Raw genomic sequence first — 22418 nt, forward strand, 5'->3', positions numbered from 1 at the left:
CTACAGCCAGCATTGTTCTCAATGGTGAAAAACTGAAAGCATTTCCACTAAGATCAGGAACAAGACAAGGTTGCCCACTCTCACCACTCTTATTCAACATAGTTTTGGAAGTTCTAGCCACAGCAATCAGAGAAGAAAAAGAAATAAAAGGAATCCAAATAGGAAAAGAAGAAGTAAAGCTGTCACTGTTTGCAGATGACATGATACTATACATAGAGAATCCTAAGGAGGCTACCAGGAAACTACTAGAGCTAATCAATGAATTTGGTAAAGTAGCAGGATACAAAATTAATGCACAGAAATCTCTGGCATTCTTATACACTAATGATGAAAAATCTGAGCGTGAAATTAAGAAAACACTCCCATTTACCATTGCAACAAAAAGAATAAAATATCTAGGAATAAACCTACTTAAGGAGACAAAAGACCTGTATGCAGAAAATTATAAGACACTGATGAAAGAAATTAAAGATGATACAAATAGGTGGAGAGATATACCATGTTCTTGGATTGGAAGAATCAACATTGTGAAAATGACTCTACTACCCAAAGCAATCTACAGATTCAATGCAATCCCTATCAAATGACCACTGGCATTTTTTTCAGAACTAGAACCAAAAATTTCACAATTTGTATGGAAACACAAAAGACCCCGAATAGCCAAAGCAATCTTGAGAACGAAAAATGGAGCTGGAGGAATCAGGCTTCCTGACTTCAGACTATACTACAAAGTTACAGTAATCAAGACAGTATGGTACTGGCACAAAAACAGAAATATAGATCAATGGAACAGGATAGAAAGCCCAGAGATAAACCCACACACATATGGTCACCTTATCTTTGATAAAGGAGGGAAGGATATACAGTGGAGAAAAGACAGCCTCTTCAATAAGTGGTGCTGGGAAAACTGGACAGCTACATGTAAAAGTATGAAATTAGAACACTCCCTAACACCATACACAAAAATAAACTCAAAATGGGTTAAAGGCCTAAATGTAAGGTCAGACACTATCAAACTCTTAGAGGAAAACACAGGCAGAACACTCTATGACATAAATCACAGCAAGATCCTTTTTGACCCACCTCCTAGAGAAATGGAAATAAAAAACAAAAATAAACAAATGGGACCTAATGAAACTTAAAAGCTTTTGCACAGCAAAGGATACCATAAACAGGAACTGGGCTTTTAAAGTTCCAGATTTCTCCTAGAGGCAGCAAGTTGGTTTCAGGAATTGAGTACTTGGTTTGCAGCCCCTCCCTACCCCGTCCCCAAGCCATCCTCAACACTGCTGACTGGTCCCAATGGGATCCGGCTCTTTGAACGGGAATTCTCCCAAAAGCAGAAGAGGGGAAAACCTTACATGGGTTGTAACCCTGTCACGCCGGCTCTCAAAACCCTCCGAAAAGATTCCACGTAATCTCCAGCAATAAAATTGAAACCTTCCAGTTTGGGGGAAAGAGCCACCCGCCAGGATAAACTCCATCTCTCAGACAAGACACTCCACCCTCCACATGCCAAGAGGTTAGGCCAAATTCCCACACTCGTTATCTGTGCTGGATCCCAGACAAATAGGCAGACAGGAGGTCTCACTGAGCAAGGATGCTCAGCACCTCCAAACAACCCAGATGGGAAAGTTCAACAGGGCTGTAAACCCGTCAGCTACCACATGTGTTCACTGACAGCACATAATTAGCACTCACAACATGTTCCCCTCCCATAAAAGATATATATTTTTTGCATGCCATACATGCCACTTTGGAAACTTCCCTGGTGAGAACAGCAAATTCCGTATTTGTAAACACGTCTGGTGGGAAGAATGAAGGGGAACTGGGTGACATTATAACCCTCCCAAGTCACTTCCAGGGAGGGCTGACTCAGCAAATTTCGACCACCCCCAAACACAGACAAAAGCGACCGCAAGTGGCAGGAAGGAGAAAGCACGTGAGTGTCCGTCACCTTGGTGTCCCCTGCCTCACCTCCAAAAGCCTCTGTCCCTATACAGTTCTGACACCTTTCAAGCCTCGGGAATCCACGGGGTCTCGCTCGGTCATTCCATAAATATTCATTGCGCATCTACTATATCAGCGGTCCCCAACCTTTCTGGCACCAGGGGCCGGTGGCTCAGGCGGTAATGCGAGCGATGGGGGGCGATGGGGAACGGCAGATGAGGCTTCGCTCACTCGCCCAGGCGCTCACCTCCTGCTGTGCGGCCCGGTTCCTAACCCGCCGCTGCCCCAGAGGTTGGGGACTGCTGTACTATATGACCCCCGCTTTTCCTGGCACGGAAAAAAAGAGATGGGAAATAATAAACATAATAATTAAGTAAAAATAGTAAAGTATCTTCAGAGGCAAAAGAGGTACACTACGGTGGGGAGGGGCAGGGACTAAGGTGCATTTTTTTTTTTTTTTTTGATGGCACCACTGGCTTTCAGGATCTTAGTTCCCTGACCAGGGATCGAACCCGGGCTCCGGCAGTGAAAGCACTGAGTCCTAACCACTGGACCGCCAGGGAATTCTCTAAGGTGCTCTTTAAACAGATACACACTGCTATATATAAAATAGATAACCAACAAGGACCTACTGTATAGCACAAGGAACTATACTGTATAGCACAGGGAACTGTATTCAATATACTGAGATAAACCATAATGGAAAAGAATATAAAAAAGAAGGTATGTATATATATATATATATATATATAACCGAATCACTTTGTTGTACACCTGAAACTAGCACAATACTGTAAATCAATTATACTTCAATAATAAATAAATAAAAAGATGGGCAGGGTGCTGAGAAAGCGAACTCGAGTGAAGATTTGAAGGAAGGGAGGGAGTAGTCACGCAGGTATCTCGGGGGGAAGAAGGTTCATAAAAGTGATGTCGCCTGCCAAGAGTTAGACTGAATTCGATAACCACAACTTGGTGACCCGATTCACAGTGAGCTGAAAGGGGAAATACACAGTCCATACATAATCCCACGCTGCATGTCCAGGATGTAACCTGGATATCCCCTGGGTTTTACCCCCCAAATGTTATTTCTCAGGAAAGAGAGAATTAGTTCACACATTTACAGACTTTTACAAAGTCTCTCACAAGACAAGGACTCTCTGTCACTTTATTTTGAACAACAAATACTGACTGGGGAAAGTACCCTAGTCAAAGCTGATTTGGGACGTTTACTGAAGTCATCTGATGGATTTGATTTTTTAAAAGGAGGTAAGTACATTCAACAAAAGCTTAAAATAATTCCTATAGCTTGAAACAAAATTTGGGGGGAGCTGTAGTAAGCATGCTTCTTAAAGATCGCTTTTCAAAACAATGCAAGGAATTCTATACATGAATGCAAATGAACTACTGGGACATGGATGAATCTCACAGAGTGTTGAGCAAAAGACGCCATTTATAAATATTACACTTATATAAAGTTCAAAACCCTGCTAAGCTAACCTTTGGTGTTAGAAACTAAACAGAGGCTACCTTTGGGGAGGAGAAGGAGGGTGGGTGATGGGAGTGGCCATTGGAGGTTCCCTGAGCTGTTCTGTTTCTTGACCTGGGTGCTGGTTACCCAGGTGAGTACATTTTGTGCAAACTCACTGAGTGGTACACTTATGATTTATGCACTCTTCTGTATTTATGTTATTTTTAATAAAGACACTTTTAAAAGAGCTATGCAGAGTAAGTGGTTGCATTATGGTGATTTCTTATTCACGTATGAGCTGGATAAGAAAAAACTATCCTAATGTTAAATGAATGGGCACTTAGGACTTAGGATAGAGTTTCCAGTGATAGCATCATTCATGAATTTTAAAAGTGCCGAACTCCACACAATTTGGATGAAAGTAAACACGATGAGCTTGAAACCTGTGTCAGAAGCTCCCGGAAGTCCCTCTGGTGATGACAGAGACACTGAGGGCAAAGATGCATGAAAAGGGTTGGAACAAAATTGTTTCACGAAATGTAAACATGGGGCGGGGAAAGCACTATTTCCAAATTTATGTGTTGCTAGATAATTTAAAATATGCATGAAGAACTAAATTAATAATTAATATTCTAAAAGGAAATGTATTTCAAATATATTCCTCAAAGGTTATATAGTAGGGGGCTTCCCTGGTGGCGCAGTGGTTGCGCGTCCACCTGCCGATGCGGGGGAACCGGGTTCGCGCCCCGGTCTGGGAGGATCCCACGTGCCGCGGAGCGGCTGGGCCCGTGAGCCATGGCCGCTGAGCCTGCGCGTCCGGAGCCTGTGCTCCGCAACGGGAGAGGCCACGGCAGAGGGAGGCCCCCATACCACAAAAAAAAAAAAAAAAGAAAACAGGATTTCTATCTGGAGAAATTAATTGAGTGCTGTCCTCACTGTACATGACATCTCACCAATCATCTCATGATGCTCTGTCAACATAGAATTTTGATTAATCAATATAGCTCTTATAATGCAAATTGTTTATGATTTTAAATAGTAGGATATATTGAATGGAGAATACAGTGATTTAATAAATATTTTATATTTATCAAACTCAGAAAATTTTGAGATGAAGTTTCATTTAAAGATGGAGCAGAGTAAGTACAGCTAGATATTGCAATAGTGTATATGTGTGACACTGAAGCCCATATATAAGCTTGATCTGTAAATCAATCCCAAAAAAAAAAAAAAAAAAAAAAAAAGGTTATATAGTAAAGTTGACCCCAACGTATTTCTTGGATCTTTCCATGAGGAAAAATTTCTTTCAGTTGTCTAATAAACGCTTCTTCTTGTGGCTGACAAGACTCATAATCACAAATATTTTCTGTCAATTTAGAAAACACGGAGAACTGAAAATTGTTTAAATAAATGAATCCTACAGAACTATGCTGTCCCAGACAGTAGCCACCAGCCACAGTTGGCCATCAAGCATGGGCAATGTGGGTGGTGCGACTAAGGAAGGAGCTGAATTCTTAATTGTATTGAATTTTAATGAATTTAAACTAAATTTAAAAACCGAAGCTGCGTAAACTATTTTTCTGTTAAACACAACTTTATTTTGTAGACCACTTCACTTTACTGAAAACTTGGCATCCAAATGGGGATGTGATACAAGTCTAAAATATATACCGCATTTCCAAGATTTCGTTGGTAAAAAAATAAAATAAAATATCTCATTACACATTGAAAACATAATATTTTGGATCCATTAGGTTAAACGAAATATATTACTAAAATTAATTTCACCTTTGTTTTTATTTTTTTAACAGGGCTACTAGAGAATTTGAAATGACACAGGGGCTCAAATTATATTTTTATTGGACAGCACAACTAAGGAATAAAATGCCACTTTTTAAAAGATTTTATTGAAGAATAGTTGATTTACAGTGTTGTGTTAATTTCTGCTGTATAGCAGAGTGATTCAGTTATATATAAATTCTTTTTATGTTCTTTTCCATTATGGTTTATCACAGGATATTGAACATAGTTCCCTATGCTCTACAGTAGGACCTTGTTGTTTATCCATTCTCTATATAATAGTTTGAAAACGCCACTTTTGATTAGGGACCAAAGGGAAGAGATAAAAGAATGAGAATCAGAGCTGGAAAAGCCAATATATTTGAAGATCTGATTAACAGCTATGGTAGAAGAAGTCCAGGGCCGGGGTGCGGGAATGGGGAAAAGTAGAAAAGGGGAGCAAAAGTCCAAGAGACCGAGGTCAGATAAGCTGGAACTGACCCAGACAGCAGAGCAAACGCTATCAACGATTCCACAGCTGTCACCATATCCAAGGACCTAGTTTTTGCTGACGATGTGTTAGGAGATTGCTATGTCTGTTATTAAAGGAGTAGAGGGATGACAGAGGCGCCAAGCACATATCTTTCTGGGGTGACAAAAGAGAGGAGGGAGTTTTAATTGCCCTGCTTCAAATCGCCCTCCATTGGAGGTCTGGGTGAGGATTAGGAAACACAGTTACCCCAAGAGTTTGGACCGAAAGACTTACTTGAGTGGAACCAAGAAAATACAGTCAAGTACTCCACTCATGTGGGCTTATGGCAATGCTGTGTGGTGGGGAGACAATCAGTATTAGGGACCCACTGTAAAAAGGGAGAAGACGGCTCCTGCCACCTGCTGACCACCTGTGATTGTCCATGGCCTGTAAGTGTTCCATGAGTTCCTCGTTGACTTGGTGCATTTTCCCCAGTATGCTCCACGATATAAACAGGTGTTTGGGGAGGAGAAGAGACAAGGGGAAAGTTCTTAAATGACCTTTGAGAAACGCTGAGTTAAGCTAAGTAAGCAGGTTTCTTACTGCAGACCTTGTCAGAGCCTTGACTCTTCTAAGGAGCATCATGACCGTCAAGAGGGCTTGCACCCTGCCTGTTTCCCAAACATTCTGGACTGCAGAACCTATTTTATTTATTTGTTTATTTATTTATTTATTTATTTATTTATTTATGGCTGCGTTGGGTCTTCGTTGCTACACGCATGCTTTCTCTAGTTGTGGCGAGCGGCGGGTACTCTGTTGCAGTGCACAGGCTTCTCATTGCAGTTGCTTCTCTTGTTGCAGAGCATGGGCTCTAGGCGCACGGGCTTCAGTAGTTGTGGCACGTAGGCTCAGGGGAGCAGGGAAGAGTATGCCAGGGAGGTTTTGCATTTGGAGGGCAAGTGAGATGTTTTCATTCACGATTATGTTTGCTGGGAAAGGAAGCTAGAGAGAGTTTGAAGTAGGAGGAAGGGTGGGCTAAAGCACCCCTTAGCAATACCTCTGCTTCCTAGACTATCATAATTTCTTTTTTTATAAATTTATTTTATTTGTTTATTTATTTTTGGCTGCACTGGGTCTTCGTTCCTGCGCACAGGCTTTCTCTAGTTGCAGCGAGCGGGGGCTACTCTTCATTGTGGTGCATGGGCTTCTCATTGCGGTGGCTTCTCTTGTTGTGGAGCACAAGCTCCAGGCGTGCAGGCTCAGTAGCTGTGGCACGTGGGCGCTAGAGTGCAGGCTCAGTAGTTGTGGCGCACAGGCTTAGTTGCTCCGCGGCACGTGGGACCTTCCCAGACCGGGGATTGAACCCGTGTCCCCTGCATTGGCAGGCATCCGGATTCTTAACCAAGTCCCCAGAACCTCTTTTTCCAAGGAACATTGCAGGAAGAGCACACATCAAGATGTGCTGGCTTAGCAGGAAATCACTCAGCTCTTCAGCCCTTTTGGCTTCACCCTCAGCCCAAAAGGAACACAACTGTCTGCTGTAAGCACAGTTCAGAGGTAACAGGAGCCAGAACCTGCTGGTTATCCCACCTTGTCTGTTGCAGACTCCCTCTGGGGCCTATTTCAGCAGCTATGGAAGCCAAGTACATCTCAGGTGCCCCCAGGCCACAGTGCTGTCCTGGAGAAGCAGACATCTGTCCCTCACCTACAGGAGCTCCCAGGCTGGCCTACAGCCCACCTGAACACCTGGCCTCAGGTGAAGTCACGTGAGCCCTGGCACCTCCAACCTCCCACCAACAAGTGGGGATGGAGGAGAGAGTAGCCTTCCCAAGGTGCCAAGAGCAAGCCAGGAGGCATCCTGAGAGGACAGCCTGATGCCCAGGCCTAATTTCTCTCTAGAACAAAGTGTTTTTGGGCACAGACCTGCCACCTCACTCCGGTTTACTTTCTGTTTCCCCTCCAGTGTTTTGTCTTCTCCACCAGCCTCCAGAAGAGTTTCTGATTCCTTGGATTTGGGGCAATTTCTCTGCAGAGACCACAAAGGAAGGCAGGCTGACGGCCACAGGCTGCCCACAGACTCAGCAACAGGCCACTCTGTTCTGTGTGCATCTAAATGCCACTTTTAGAAATCCCAAGTTGATTTTTCCCCTGAGTTAATTACAAGTTCTGTTATTTTATTTTATGTAACATGTGCTCCAAATGCTAAAAATCACATAAAATCGCAGTGCTTTACATGGTCAAGTTCTAATTCTCAAGTCAGATATTAAAATTCAGTTGCTTAATAAAAAATTACATTAAGGAGAACAATGAAGATAATTCAGCAAGCCCATGGAAAGAAAGAAAGAACATCGTAAATTTAAAAGTAAAACAAACAAACAAAACGACAGTCTCAGAACCATCCTGGGAATAACACAGGAACACACGTGAGTTCTACAGGGTATAGGGCAGTGGTTTTTAATTATAACCCAAAGACTTTTTGGTTCAGGCCTTGTAAAGTATGTACCGGGTGGGGAGGGGCCACAGCAATAGTTTCCATGGAGATCACCAATGACCTCATGGCCATCCCACCAATGGCTATTTCTGATTTTTAGTCTTAGAAGCACCGACAGTGTTGACAAGCCCTCCCCTGCTGAAGCATCCTCAGCCTCCATCACCCGCCCTCCCCGAGTTTCCCCTGGACCTCTCTAGCCACTCACTTTCTGCCTCTTCTCTGCCCAGCAGTGAACGCTGGAATTCCTCCGGGTTCCGATGGAGGCCCTCTTCCTTCACACCCTCCCTTCCTTCCTAAGTGATTTCATCATGGCCATGGCATCATTCACCACCTGCCAGCTGGTATCTCCAGCCCAGACCACTGCCCTGAGCTCCTGGACCACAGAAACGATGGCCCGTCCCACAGGCTTTCTTATCTCAGCAGAGGCCTCCATTCCTTCAGCTGCACAAGCCAAACCAGCCTGGTCCCTCCCTCTCTATCATGCCGTTATTCGATCCATAAACAGCCCTGGTGATACCCCTGGCTCCGCAGTCCTTAAATCCAACCACATCTCCACCATGATGCTGTTCTGACCGTAAGCTAAGCTACAACCTAACCATCTACAAGGAGACACTCCAACAGGATCCTAACCACATCCACCCCTGCCCCCCATCCAGTCTCTACCCCGCAGCTGTTCTGATCTTTCCAAAATGTAAATCTGGTATCATTCTCTAGCTCTTCCTAAAAGCCGCTCCCCCAGTGGCTTTCCACTGCGTTTGGGAGAAAAAACCAAATCCTGCGGCTGGCCTGTGGGCCCTGCACACGTGAGTCCTGACTCTCCAGCCTCACCCTCCAATCTCTGCGGTCAAGTCAAAACGGCCTCCGTCCCGTTCCTCCGACCAAACATGTCCCTCCCCACCTCCTGGCCTTTTTCCAAGTCCTTCCAGTCCCCACTACCTCCACTCTCTCTCACCTGTTTACCCCTCAGATCTCAGTGCAAACTCCACTTCTTAGTGGACCACCCTCTCCTCCCACCACCTGCCTGGGTCAGGGCCCCTCAACATGCTCTACTCCAGAGCACATACCCTTTGTGATGAGACCTCCACCCTGTGACGACCTGCTCTCAGCCGGGCTGTAAGCCTCCTGTGACCAGGGATGGTACCTGGACTGGCTAAGGCCTCCCCAGATAACACCCCAAAGGTCTGGTCACAGAAACATGGGTGAACCCTGGCCACCGGTACTGGGTCTTGGGTTCACGCACAGGGCCAAAAATGAAGCATAAGAGTTTGTCTCGTTTTGGGCGGAGTGGTCAAGACAAGCACACAACGCCCTCCCTCCCCTCAGGATCAAATTAACTTCAGCTAACCTCCCAGGACAGAACAGGGAGCTCACAGCCCAGTGAAAAGAGTAGAAAAGGAACTTTATAAGCAAACAGGCCTCCAGGCAGCAGCTCCTGCATTGTTCCCTCCACTGTGAGCGTCTAAGCCTGTGAGGCCCTCCTGCCTCCTACCTCGGCCTCAAGGGACAGAGCGTCCCATCCCACGTGTGCAGATCACCCCACCCTGGACCTGCCTCTGCTTTTTATCACCTCTAACTTCCGTTAACTTTTCCTTCTCTATCAGTACCTTTCAGCTTTTAAAGATGCTCAATTCTCCCACTCAAAACAAACTAACAAGAATTCCTTCGACCTGTACCCTGTCTTAGCCTCTATCTATGCTTACATATTCTTAAACCCAGAATGTGAGGGGTCTCTGCCTGCCCCATCCCTTAAAAATTGCTCTTGTGAGATTTATCAGTGGCCTCCAGTGGTCAAACCCAGTGGGCGACCTCCCACCCCCAGTGGGTTCCAACTTGACCTCTTTCCTGCTGTTACGGTATTCCCTGGTCTCTTCCCGCAGATTCTGGAACATCATCCTCTTCCCTTCCTCCCCCTGCTTCCTTTAAAAGCCATTTCTTTTTCTCCTTCTCTGGATCCTCCCGAGAGCTCTCTCCTCTCTCCCTCTGCAGGAAGGAGTGAGCTCTCCCATCATGAGTTCATGCTGTCCACGTCTCTGCCATCTTAGCCAGGGGCTACTCAAAATGTGGTCCTCGGCCCACTGCTGGTCCACCAACTTTCTGTTACCAGTTTGTGACAAGATAGGTACACAAAGCAAGAGAAAGCATTTATATGCTTTTCTAGCTCTTCAACGCTGCCGCCATGTTTCACTGTATTTTACAAAAGCATCCCTCCTTAATGAACTGGAAAAGAACAAAACAAACAAAACCTGGTCCTTCACCACAGAGAATCTGAGGATAAGAGAATCTGGTCTAGATCTTGCAGTTCTTTGATGGATCTATCTGCTTACATTGAGAAACCAAGACTTCCCAATAAGAAAATAAAAAACATTATCCACTTCTCTAAAACAAAGCCAACCAACGAGCCAGCCAAGCAACAGAAGACCCTAGGATCCTGGGTCTGTATTTTCCACGAGGCAGCAATGGGCTGAGGCTACGTGGTGCCTGCCCCCTTGAGATGGGCATGTGCCCCCCAAGACACCCCCCTGAATCACTTCCCCACCGTCTCACCTGCCCCTCAACTACATCCCCATTCCCCGCCTCCTCCCAAGCTCCAGTGTAACCATACCTCCCTTCTGGAATGTTTCCCAGAGGGTCCCACTGGCCCCTCGGTTCCAAACATGCCCATCACCAGCCTCTCGCCCCCAAACGGCCCCTCGGGCTGCGTGTTCCTCCTCATCCTTGCAAATGACCCCGCCTGACACTTCAGTCCCCTGAGTGTCACGTTAGGCTCCCCTCCCTCCTCTGTGACACAAAGTCTTAATGATTCCTCCTCTGCGTTTCTCTTTTAATTTGTTCAATCACTCGACAAATATGTATCAAGTTCTGGAGACACAACAGGGAACAGGACACCCCACCCCCTGGCAGTGCCTCAGCCCCTTCTCTGTCCAGCCCGAGCCCTGAGCCACTTCCCTGCACGCCGAGGGTACCCTCACTGCTAGAACCACACTCCACTTTCCCTTAACCTCTCCCCCAGCCCTACCAGGGCAGCCTTTTAAAACAATGTCACGATTCCCTTGGTTTGAGAGTAGATGAGGGTGCAGTGAGGAAAGGGAAGCCTTTTTAATATAATTTCCCTTTCACTCTGGCTCGGCATCTCGCACTAATTAAAATTAGGCCCTGCACAGCACTTCTAGAAATGAAGCCCCGAACACTCAACAATTAGCCAGAATAAACGATGAGTCATTTAGATACCACAGGCAAAGAAAGTTTCATAATCCTGGGGATTTGAGATATTCTGTTTCATTAAAAGGAGCCATTGAGATTTGAAATACCTGTCGGGTTCTCTTCTTTAGGACAAGATGTAAGCAGCATCGTTTGGTTTTCTGAAGGGCAATGCCTGTAGTTTAATCCAGGCCACTGAGTTTCTAAGCTTCCCCACACAGAACCTCGCAGGGGTCTGCCTTGCTTCCCCTCAATGTCTTCATTCCAAAGGCTCCGTGGTCCAGTGAAAACCGAAACCTAGTTCTAAGTAGGTCCTTCAGGTCCATCATAAAAGGAGTTAATCTGAGAAAGTGAGAGCCCAGAGCTGAGGGTCTGAAGGTGAGGCCCTGAAGTCTTGCCCGGACAATGGCAGGGGGTGTGGCTTTCTCCCCTGGGCAACCAGGCCTGGAGTCCCAGACTCCACTCAGGGGAGGCCTTGGACTTGCTCCGAAATCTGTCCCCACGTACCAGACACGGTTACACCCAACTGCCTCCCATGCCCAACCTGGCCTTCTGGCTTGGACGGCTCCCTCCCAGTTCCTGAGGGCTCCGCAGAAGCGGCGGCAGGGCCCAGTGGTCAGGAGTGTGGCCCCTGGACCAGACAGGCTGGGTTCAATCCCAGTCCTCCCTTTCCCAGGTGTAACTTTGGGCAAACTGCATAGCTTCTCTGTGCCTCAGTTTCTTCACCTGTAAAATGGGGATAAGGCGTCAGAAGGGAGAGATGAGGGTTAAGAGTATAGTGCTTGTAAGAGCCCTTCAGCACAGGGTCTGCCTGGCATCTAGGGGGATTCCCTCTGTGGAGTAAAATCCCATTTAAAATTCAAATTAACCTATATATGCATAAATAGGAGCCAGCAGCACATAATACAGACAGAGAGACCAATTCATTTTTTTTTTTTTTTCCCTTGTATTCCTGCCCCAGGGGAATTCTTGCTCCTGGAGCCTGAGACTCCAGGCCATTTCCTGCATCTTTAGAGGAAGGAACCCTCTCTCCCCACCCCCAATTCACCTGAGCTGGCTTGAGTAGGGCTCCCTTTCACGTAACCAAAAGAACGGTGCCCAGAACAGCCTTCCTCCTTCCATTGTCCATCCTAAACTCCAGCCAATCAGGACATGGCTCTTTCTCAGCCTTGAGCCTTTCCTCCATGCTCCCATCCACACCAGGAACAGTGCTGTCCACCAGGCCCCTCCACCTCCACCAGCGCCCATCACTGGCTGTTCAGAGCCCCCATCCTAGAGTTCACGTCTCCACAGCCTTCCCAGGCCACCCGGCCACAGACCCTCCTGCTCCTCCCCAGCTCCACGGGCACCCGCTGGGGCCATCCCGCACCCCCATGGCAGGCCAGGCCAGGCCCCATCGCTCTGCAGTCCCCAGCCCCTGGCAAAGCCCCCGTCCTCTCTGAGCTGTCTCCTCCGGTCTAGAAGGGCGACATCACTGCCAGCGTGGCCCCCGGAATGGAAATACCGTGCAGCACCAACCAGAAAACGTGTGCCATGACTTGGCAAACTTTAAAGTGCTTTCGAAACATCCAGACACTTTCCCAAGAAGCTCCAAAGAATGTAAAGTCATTCGAAGATGAACGTGTAGACTCTTCATTCTATATCACCCCCTGTCTTCTTTACAATCCTCTGGGAACTCTGGAGAACAGAAATTCCAAAGGGTCCCACAAACACACCAGCCGCACGAAACAGGCTCTGGGAGTTACCTGGCAGGCTGAACCTTTGTCTCAAAGGAAGAGAGGCAGCACTGAAGTTCTCCCAGCCTTGCAACTGTCTCTCGAGCTTTCGGTTCTAGGGCTTGGAAAATGTATTCTCTCCAAGTCTGCCCATAAAACTGTATCTTAAGTGTTCTGTGGGCCATAATAAATAATTTACATGAAGGGTCAGTTGGATGGAGCACAGCAGGATACCAGAGGGAAAAACACAGTGCAGTAGCCCAGGTTTAATTTGATCAGCCGAAGTGCTCAGAGCATCATTAGGTCACACGGAAAGGAAGAGAGTCATCTTTTTCTTTTCTTTTTTTTTTTTTGCGTTCGGGCCTCTCACTGTTGTGGCCTCTCCCGTTGCGGAGCACAGGCTCCGGACGCGCAGGCTCAGCGGCCATGGCTCACGGGCCCAGCCGCTCCGCGGCATGTGGGATCCTCCCGGACCGGGGCACGGACCCGTGTCCCCTGCATTGGCAGGTGGACTCTCAACCACTGTGCCACCAGGGAAGCCCGAGAGTCATCTTTTTTATACAGCTCCCTTCATCCTCCGTGTGAAATCGTGATGGAGGGGGGCTGTGAATTATGGCATCTTCAGCTAATTTTACATGACACAGATACAAATGACTTTATTTTTCCTCATTGTGAAAAATAATGAAATCTCCTTTCCCTCCCTCCATCCATGTCCTCTATCCAAAGGTTCTGCTAATTTAAAACATTTGGTGGAAAAACAACACTGAGGCATTGTTCTGAAGAAAAGAAAAATTCTAATCACTTTGAGTTTAATTCTACTGTGCAGAGAAGAATATGAGCTTATCCTGGATGATGGCACAGTGACAAAATGAGTTAATTACCATCTCATCGTAAGATGGATCTACTTGTCATGGGGACAGGAGCCATTATTTCACACAAAATAATGACCCAGATAAAAAAGGAATGGCCGTAGGCAGTAGCTGCCAGTGACACAGCTTCATCTTGGCCTAAGTGAATGGCAATTAACAAGTGTCACCACTTGTTATACACACACACACACACACACACACACACACACACGTATACATATATAGGGACCAAGCTATTCATTAAATATTTACTAAAAACACACAAAATAATTTTTACTGTCTTTCTTACCAGGGAACTCCTGTAGTCTTCTACCCGTGTGATGACAGAAAAATGTACACACGTGTGCAATTCAGCCATCAGCTGTTGACCTTGCAGAGAGGCCCCCATTCCTCTCCTCTTTGCACCAGAGGTGGTGTTTTCTCCAGAAATCATGTCCAACAACAGAAAAGGGGAGCAAAGGGAAGGGGGCCCAGTCCCATCATTTTGTACCTCTTCTCCTGGTTGTCATGGCCACTGGCCTAGAACTAGAGCCACAGCCAGCAGTGACAGCCAGAAACACTAGATCCCCCCAGGTGGAGCCCTCGGCCACGGACCGACAGGGCAGGGCCAAATGGCCAGGCCACCTCAACCCCTGGGTTCTCCAGAGTGGGGAGCTTCCCTTCCACTCTGCTGACCACAACCATGAACTATGTCTCTACTGAGAGAAGAAGAGGTGAGAGACTCCGTGGTGCACATCTGGAGACCAATTCTGGCTCAGAAATCTCAGTGCTCCCTGAGTGTGCAAGTTGTCTAATCTGCCTGAACCCAGTCATTTGTATCTGAAAACCAGGGGTACAGAGGCACCCTGTGCCTGCTGCACAGGCAGAGGCAGGGTGGCACGGTGGGCTTTAAAGTGTATCATCTTCAAAATGTTAAAAACAGAATCGCATGGAGATGATCATACGAAGTGAAGTCAGCCAGACAGAGAAAGATAAATATCATATGTCACTTATATGTGGAATCTAACCAAGGGATACAGGTGAACTTATTTCCAAGACAGAAACAGACCCACAGACACAGAAAACAAACTTATGGTTACCAAAGGCAAAGAGAGGTTGAGGGAGGGATAAATTAGGAGTTTGGGAATAACATAAATACACTACTATATGTGAAACAGATAAACAGCAAGGACCAACTGTATAGCACAGGGAACTATCTCAATATTTTGTAATAATGTATAAAGGAAAAGCATATGAAAAAGAATATATGTGTATGTGTGCGTATATATGTATGCATGTATAAATACATATACATATTTATAACTGAATTGCTGTGCTGTACACCTGAAACTAAATTGTAAATCAACTATACTTAAAAAAAAAACTTTTTTTAATGTTGAAAACCGAACTCTTATACAAACATAGAATGAGCAGGTGTCAGTGATCGATTTAACCAATTATTGAATAAATCATGAGATGCTGCCATGTGTACACACACACACACAATCAGTTGGGGGGAAAAGAATGTTGGGATAAAAGTAAAAGTTAACACAAAAGTGGCTGATGTCCTTCAGGGCATATAAACCATAACTCTGAGGTTCTGTCCTCTGTGGGACAGATGCCCATCTGCACTGCAGGCACTGCAGACACACGGCATCTGAGTGTCCACTCAGCAGGCTGTTTACGACCTGATACGGCCACAAGGCAACGGGTCAGTCCCGCAGTGATCTGGTTTGGTTAAGACAAAAGTGCCAAATCACATGTTTTTAAAAGAGCCTGTTTGATAGTATGGCCAGAGCCGATGCCCTCATCTTAACCAACCCGCCCCTCACATATTCCAAGCATCTGAGTCTAATTACAAAACCATTTCTACAACTATTTTTCCCCAGTGCTCAGATCACGGGGTAAATCCCACCTCTAGAATGCCCCTACCAAGTTTAGGAGAACATTTTATTTGCAGCAATCCAAAGAAGATGGCCCTATTTATACAGACATCTCTCTGAGTTATGAAAGCACCCATGTTCTCAGGCTTAGGCATATGTGAACTAAAACTGCTTTTCCTCCCACTTAAAAATGATCTGAATTCTACCATAGCAGAAAGAGTCTCCATCGTCCTAGTAAAATTACCCAAATGTCTGACCTAAGAGGTCATCCGATTCCTGGGCTATGGGTCTCGGCTCCCATCATACCCGAGTGATTATTCCCAGGGCCTTGTAGAGCCTGAACACTCCACAAATGTTGAAGAGAGGGAGGCAGAGAGTGAACCAAAAAAAAAAAAAAAAAAAAAATAGAATCACTGGTTGTTTAAAGGCACCATCCAATTATTCCACTTTTCTGCAGAACTTCTCTCCAGGGCCTCCTGTTGCTTTCACAGCCGAGTCCTGGCCCTTCCTTCCACCCCTCATGGCCCCTTTCTTGCCAAAGGTCCTCTGATCTTCTTTTCATTCCCCTCAGGCCCTCACACATGCCGCTTCCTCTGTTGGGAGGGACCCCAACCCGCCCACTGCAGCCCCATCAGGCCTAATCCTACTGTCTCAGCCCGAGGCGCCTCCCCGATTCCCACACCACACCCTGTCTGTCTGCTGCTTCCCTCCTGGTCATGCTGATCACTCGGGTTCAGAAGAGCCTTCACTGTGAGGACACGAGGGCAGGGACCACGGCTATTTTGTTCTCTGCGTGCCAGCACCTAGGACTATTTCTGCTCTGACAACAGCCAACAATATTTATTAAAGAATTCACTGATTGACTGGATCTCAGACAAACCACAATCACCTCTACATGATGGGGAACTGCCAATTATTTTGGGAGACTGGGAAGGGGAGGACAAGGCAAGCATTAAGCGATGAATTTAGCCCCCGTTTGGGCAAGGACATTCCTCCTGCGGTAAACGTCAGCGTATTGAAACTCAGCGCACCCTGCAATTAGGCAGGAAACCTCATATGGCTCAAAGAGAAGTTCAAAACCAGACATATTTCAGGGCAGAAAATGAACCCCCTGCAACGAGGCAATTTTCCCTGGTATGAACGCAAGCCAGTGGTCACCGGACTGTGGCATGCTCCCGCTCTAGGCAAGAAAGGGGGCTTGTGACAATGAAGACCCACAGGGGGAGTGGAAGGTGGGATCTGGGGGACTCACAGCACCCTGAGGATTTGAAGGGGGTGCTGGCAGCGGACCGGCAGGCCTGTCAGCTGTTAACGCCACTCCAGCCCTAAAAACACAGGGTCTGCCCTCCTGGGAGGAGGGGAAGCCACCTTGTTCCAGAGCCAAGGCCAGCCTGAGTGGGAGTGGACTGTCCCTATGAGGCCACCCAAAGTCCCAGGTCAGAACAGGCCTGGGGAGTGCAGCCCACCTGCCCTCAGCCAGCCCCCAACCATTCACTCAGGCAAGCACTCAGCAAGCCCGTTCAATTGCACCCTGACTGCAGCACTCACCTTCTTAATGAACTCTGGGATGATTTTTTGGTCTGTCAGGTGGTCTAGGGAAGAATAGCAATCTAATTCCAAGGTGTAGCCTTCATTGTGAAGATCAGTGTTCTGAGATCTGAAAAGAGAAACACACACACACGCACAAGTTAAGATTTTGCACAATATACACATTAAAAAAAAAGAATCACTGGGTGTTGAATGAAATCCTAATTTCTTTCCTGAAAGTAACTGTCAAAAAGGCAGTTCTGAAAAAATAATTTATGGTTAACCATTCAAATAATATAGAGGGACCTATTAATACTTCACGGAAAGACCTCCAAGACATATCATCAAGGAAAACACATCATTATAGAATGATGGGTTTAGTACAATAAGGTTTACACCTTAAACAACACACACACACACACACACACACACACACACACACACACTCCAGTAATGTATATTTCCCATTGGCAAACCAATAACAGCAGTGACCTCTGGGGGGATGGTGAGGGTCAGTGTGGGAATCGGGCGGGGATGGTGCTGGTGATCAAAAGTGACTTTGGCTGTATCTCTAATTTTTTCACTTTTTTGGAAGAGAATATATTCACGTATCACTTAGAAAATTAAAAATTAATTTTTAAAAGACTTTTAAAGGGTTCAACCCCTACAGAGGGCAATCCGGCAAAATCTATCAAAACTAAAGATGCATGAAGAAAAGAATATAAGGCAACTGAGGTAGAAATCCTGGGACAAGAGCGGACGTGAAGGGCTGTCTGAAGCAAACACCGAACACCTTGCGGTCGAGACGGAGGCGTCCAGCGTGCCCTGCCCCCAATCACCGCCACCCCACCAGGTGGTGGGCCTGCTTCCCCATCCCCCTCATATAGATGTGCAAGTGACCCAATGCTGGGTGCACTTGGGACAACCAGCAGCAGGTGGTCACCAGAAGGAAATCCCACCACTCCGTGTCACTCCTTTGAGGGACCCCTGGGTGACACTATGGGGCTGATGGACTCCTGGGAGCCACGTGGTTGTCAGAAATTGAAGGTGACTGGCTGGCCCTGCTGGACATCAGACAACAGGAAGTGAACATCAGTCAAGGGTCAGCAGACCGTTCCCTTTCCTCGTGGGAAGGGGGACTTGGAGACCGGGCCCGGGTTCTCCAGGACTCACGCCACGTGTAGAGCAACTCTCCACTGCCGAGGGCAGAGCAGGGCCTTCCCAGCCGACTTAGGAGGGTCCCTACCGAGGAGGGGCCCCTGCAGCCCCTGTGAGAGCAGGTGTAGCCAGGACGGGTGCCTTCATACTGAATTCCTGAGACACGTATATCCCCCCAAATAAACAGTTTCTGAAGGCCTATTTGCTATAATATTTTAAAGATGAATTTCTAGGAGTCTTATATATCATTCAAAGCAATTTATGCTGCCATTAACCATCTGAGTATGATTCACACGAAATTCAAAAGTGGAAAAATTAAAGAGGATTTGGTTTTCCCCAGGTGTGCAACTGCGATTGGGTAAGGAAATGTCAATAATTTATTTTATTTTTCTCTCTAACATATCCTTTCAGGGGTAGGGACTGAGGTGCATACTTTTGAAATGTAAAAGAATCAACTGATTCCAAACTGGCCAAACTGGAATAAACTAATTCCAAAAGAATCAACCAATTCTGAACCTCAGACTTCTTGCCTAAAAACTTCATCAGAGATTAGACTCATGTTCTCCCTTTTTCCCCCATGTTCTTACTCTCTCCCCACCCTAAACAAAAGACATGCTAAGAGGAACTAAAGCAGAAGATTCCAGACTTTTGAAAGAGAAGACTTAGTCAAGATACTGTCATATGCATCGTGTGGGATCTCAAACAACAAAGACAGGAATAGGAGGAGGAAAATAGGATGTGAAATCCCCGTTGCTGTCACACAGGGACTAACACCAGACTGTACAAGGTTATTTATAAATACCCACTGACATTTTATTTTATTTTTTTGTTTTGTTTTTTTTATAAATGTATTTATTTTTATTTATTAATATTTGGCTGTGTTGGGTCTTCGTTGCTGCGCACAGGCTCTCTCTATTTGCAGTGAGCAGGGGGCTACTCTTCGTTGCGGTGCGCGGGCTCTAGGTATGCAGGCTTCAGTAGCTGCGGCTCACGGGCTCAGTAGTTGTGGCTTGCTGGCTCTAGAGCGCAGGCTCAGTAGTTGTGGTGCACGGGCTTAGATGCTTCTGGGACACAACATTATAAATCAACTGTACTTCAATTAAAAAAAAAGAATCCTTCAATAAGAAACCAAAACAATAAAATAAAATAAGTCAACACTGTATCCACTCTGTAAAACACCCATAAAACGAATGGAGGGAAGACGGGTCTGTCTTTAAACAACTCACAGGCCAGGCTCACTAGACTCGCAAGGGATAATTGTTAGTACAGGATCTAGTAACTCTCAGCTTTGCTTCTAGAACAAGAAGTACTCTGAGGAGGAAAGCAGCTCTGGTTCATTTCATCAGATAATTAACTCAGTTACATCTGAACTGAAAGAAGCACAAAAGGTGGACAAAAATAGGCATTATTACAAATTTTCTAGATGAAACATGAAAACTCGCATCTCGGCCTATGGTCACTTCAAAGCAAAGCCATGCGTGTTGGAGGAATAGGTGAGTAACTAAAGGTCTCCCCTGCCTTACAGGAATTACCTCCACAGTTTAAAATGAAAGGGTTGGAACACTGAAGAGCGGCTGCAGGGGAGGGGTGTGGCAAGGACCCCTGACTACTCTGAGGACAGATGCCCAAGCCCTCAAGTCAGCACTCTGTGAGGGGTGAGGCCAGAGCTGGGTGGGTGGCACAGTCACACAGAAAGCCCCTCCCTGCCAGCAGCCCTGTGAAAAACTGTATCAAATCCACAAAAGCTTGAAGCTTGCCTACAGGGCTGCTAGTGGGAGCATCTGGGCTTCTCAGCACTGGGGGGAAGTTGGGTGGAGGGAGGGCAGTGACCGTGGTTGCTCTAAGGTGACCCTCAATGACCTTCCTTTTCTGGTGTTCATGCCTTTGTAGAGTCCCTCCCCCTGAGTGGGGGCAGGGCGTGCGACTTGCTTCTAATCAAAAGAACTAGGCAAAGGGATAGGAGATCCCTCTCATGATGACGTGACATCATAAGACTCCACCTTAGCAGATGAGAGCTAGACCCTGCCCTTGCTGGCTGCCAGGGCACCGTGTGGGCAGTCCCTGGATGACAGCCATCAAGAAACAGAGATCTCAGCCCTAGGAGATGAATTCTGCCCACCACCGAACGGAGCTTGGCGGCAGACCTTTCCCCAGTCAAGCCCCTGATGAGACTGCAGCCCCAGCCAATACTTCCACCGCAGCCTGAAGAGACCTGAAGCAGAGAGCCCAGAAAAGCTACAGAAACTGAGATCATAAATGTATGTTGTTGGAACCAATAAACTTGTGGTAATTTATTACAGAGCGTAGAAAACTCATGCAGTTGCCGAGCAGGAAGACACGGCAGCTTCATGCTCAGACCAGGCCTCCTACTGGTGGCTGGGTCTAGGCTCAGGCCCCAAGATCCAGCCAGACACCTGAGAAGAGCCTCTGACAGGTGATGAGTGTTTCATGTCCCAGAGGGCAAGGGCCACCCTGGCATCAAGAAGCAGACATGCCCTAGAAGTGAGTCCAGGAACCATGGCCTGGCCCCCGAGGGACCACAGCACAGGGGAGTAGATGTCCTGCAGTCAGTCAATTTCCTAAGAATCCTTAACATGCATCACTGGCTGAGCAGGGATCTGCACCCTCCTGTGGGGGAGGGGAAACACCACTTATGTTTCCCCAAAGGACATGTCCTTGCGTTGTCCTGGAAAAGGATACTGGAAACCACCAAACATCCACCTGGACTGAAGCCCACTGGCTTCCACTTCCGGAAGGGACAGAAAGATCTGGGTCTAAACAATAAAAAAAAAGAGGGACACAGAATGCACTCTGGAGATGTAGGATTAACTACCTGCCAAAGCTTCCCTTATCTAAAAATTAACAGTTAATACACTGAGATTAAATGCAGACACTCTGAGAAGAGCATTGCTAACAATGAAATATGCTTCCCCGTCTCCCTGCATACCTCCCCTCCATAATTTCCTCTAGATTTATTAGTTAGAAGCTGCGGGTCCTAAAGCTAACTAGAGGTGGATCATTTCCAGCTGTGGGCCTTTGGATAATTTATTTAAACATTCTATGCCTCAGTTTCTTTCACTGTCAAATGGAAATATTATGAGTAGCTATCTCTTGGCATCCTTGTAAGGATTAAATAAGACAAAAGCATGTAAAGCCCTTAGCATAGGGCATGGCAAGAAGTCCGGGCTCAACAAATATTAGCAGCTGCTGATCTACTTCTATCATCTGTAAGTGCATTCCTAGCCCTTTTCATAGTTCCTAATTACTCATTCATTCAACGAATATTGATCACACTACTACTTTGTGCCAGACACTCTTCTTTAGCATCAATAGACAAAAGAGACAAAATCTCTGCTCTCACGGAGCTCACAACCTGGTGGAGGGAGACAGGCAATAAACAAGAAATACTCATGAGCACAGAGAGTATGTTCAACGGTGGTAAGCATTAAAGAAAAAAGAAACAGCAAGGTGTACAGAATCACGAGCGGTGGGAAGCTGCAGTTTTTATGAGGGTGGTCAGGGCAGCCTCACTGAGAAGGCGACGCTTGTAATAAAGATCTACAGGAGGTGACCGTGCTGACAGCCAGGAAAGAAGCTTCCAGGCAGAGGAACAGCCAGTGCAAAGGTCCTAAGGTGAGATGGTACAAAAAAGCCCTGTGGCTGGAGCTCAGTGAACCAGGGGCAGAAGATGAGGTCAGAGAGCCAAAGGGGAGCCAGAGAGTGTAGAACTTACAGGCCACAGTGAAGACAGTGGCTTTTACTCAGAACGATAGGGGAAGCCCTTGTTGAACAGAGAAGTGACACCATCTGATTAATTTTATTTTTATAGAAGTATAGTTGATTTACAATATCATTGTTAGTTTCAGGTGTATAGCACTGTGATTCAGTTATATATATTTTATATATATATATATATAGATAACTTT

The 22418-nt window shown here is 46.4% G+C and overlaps 1 protein-coding gene across 2 annotated transcripts in view; it reads right to left on the minus strand.

The window, feature by feature from the left end:
* RFTN1 (raftlin, lipid raft linker 1) overlaps nucleotides 1-22418 on the minus strand; it is a 203794-nt gene that overhangs the window by 78737 nt on the left and 102639 nt on the right. For both annotated transcript variants that reach the window (XM_028490143.2, XM_024115195.3), the window contains exon 4: nucleotides 17356-17464. In XM_028490143.2, coding sequence (XP_028345944.1) covers nucleotides 17356-17464 — 109 coding nt within the window. The remainder of the gene's footprint in view (nucleotides 1-17355; nucleotides 17465-22418) is intronic.

This window comes from Physeter macrocephalus, chromosome 1 (assembly GCF_002837175.3).
Source record: "Physeter macrocephalus isolate SW-GA chromosome 1, ASM283717v5, whole genome shotgun sequence".
In the NCBI taxonomy this organism is placed as follows: domain Eukaryota; kingdom Metazoa; phylum Chordata; class Mammalia; order Artiodactyla; family Physeteridae; genus Physeter; species Physeter macrocephalus.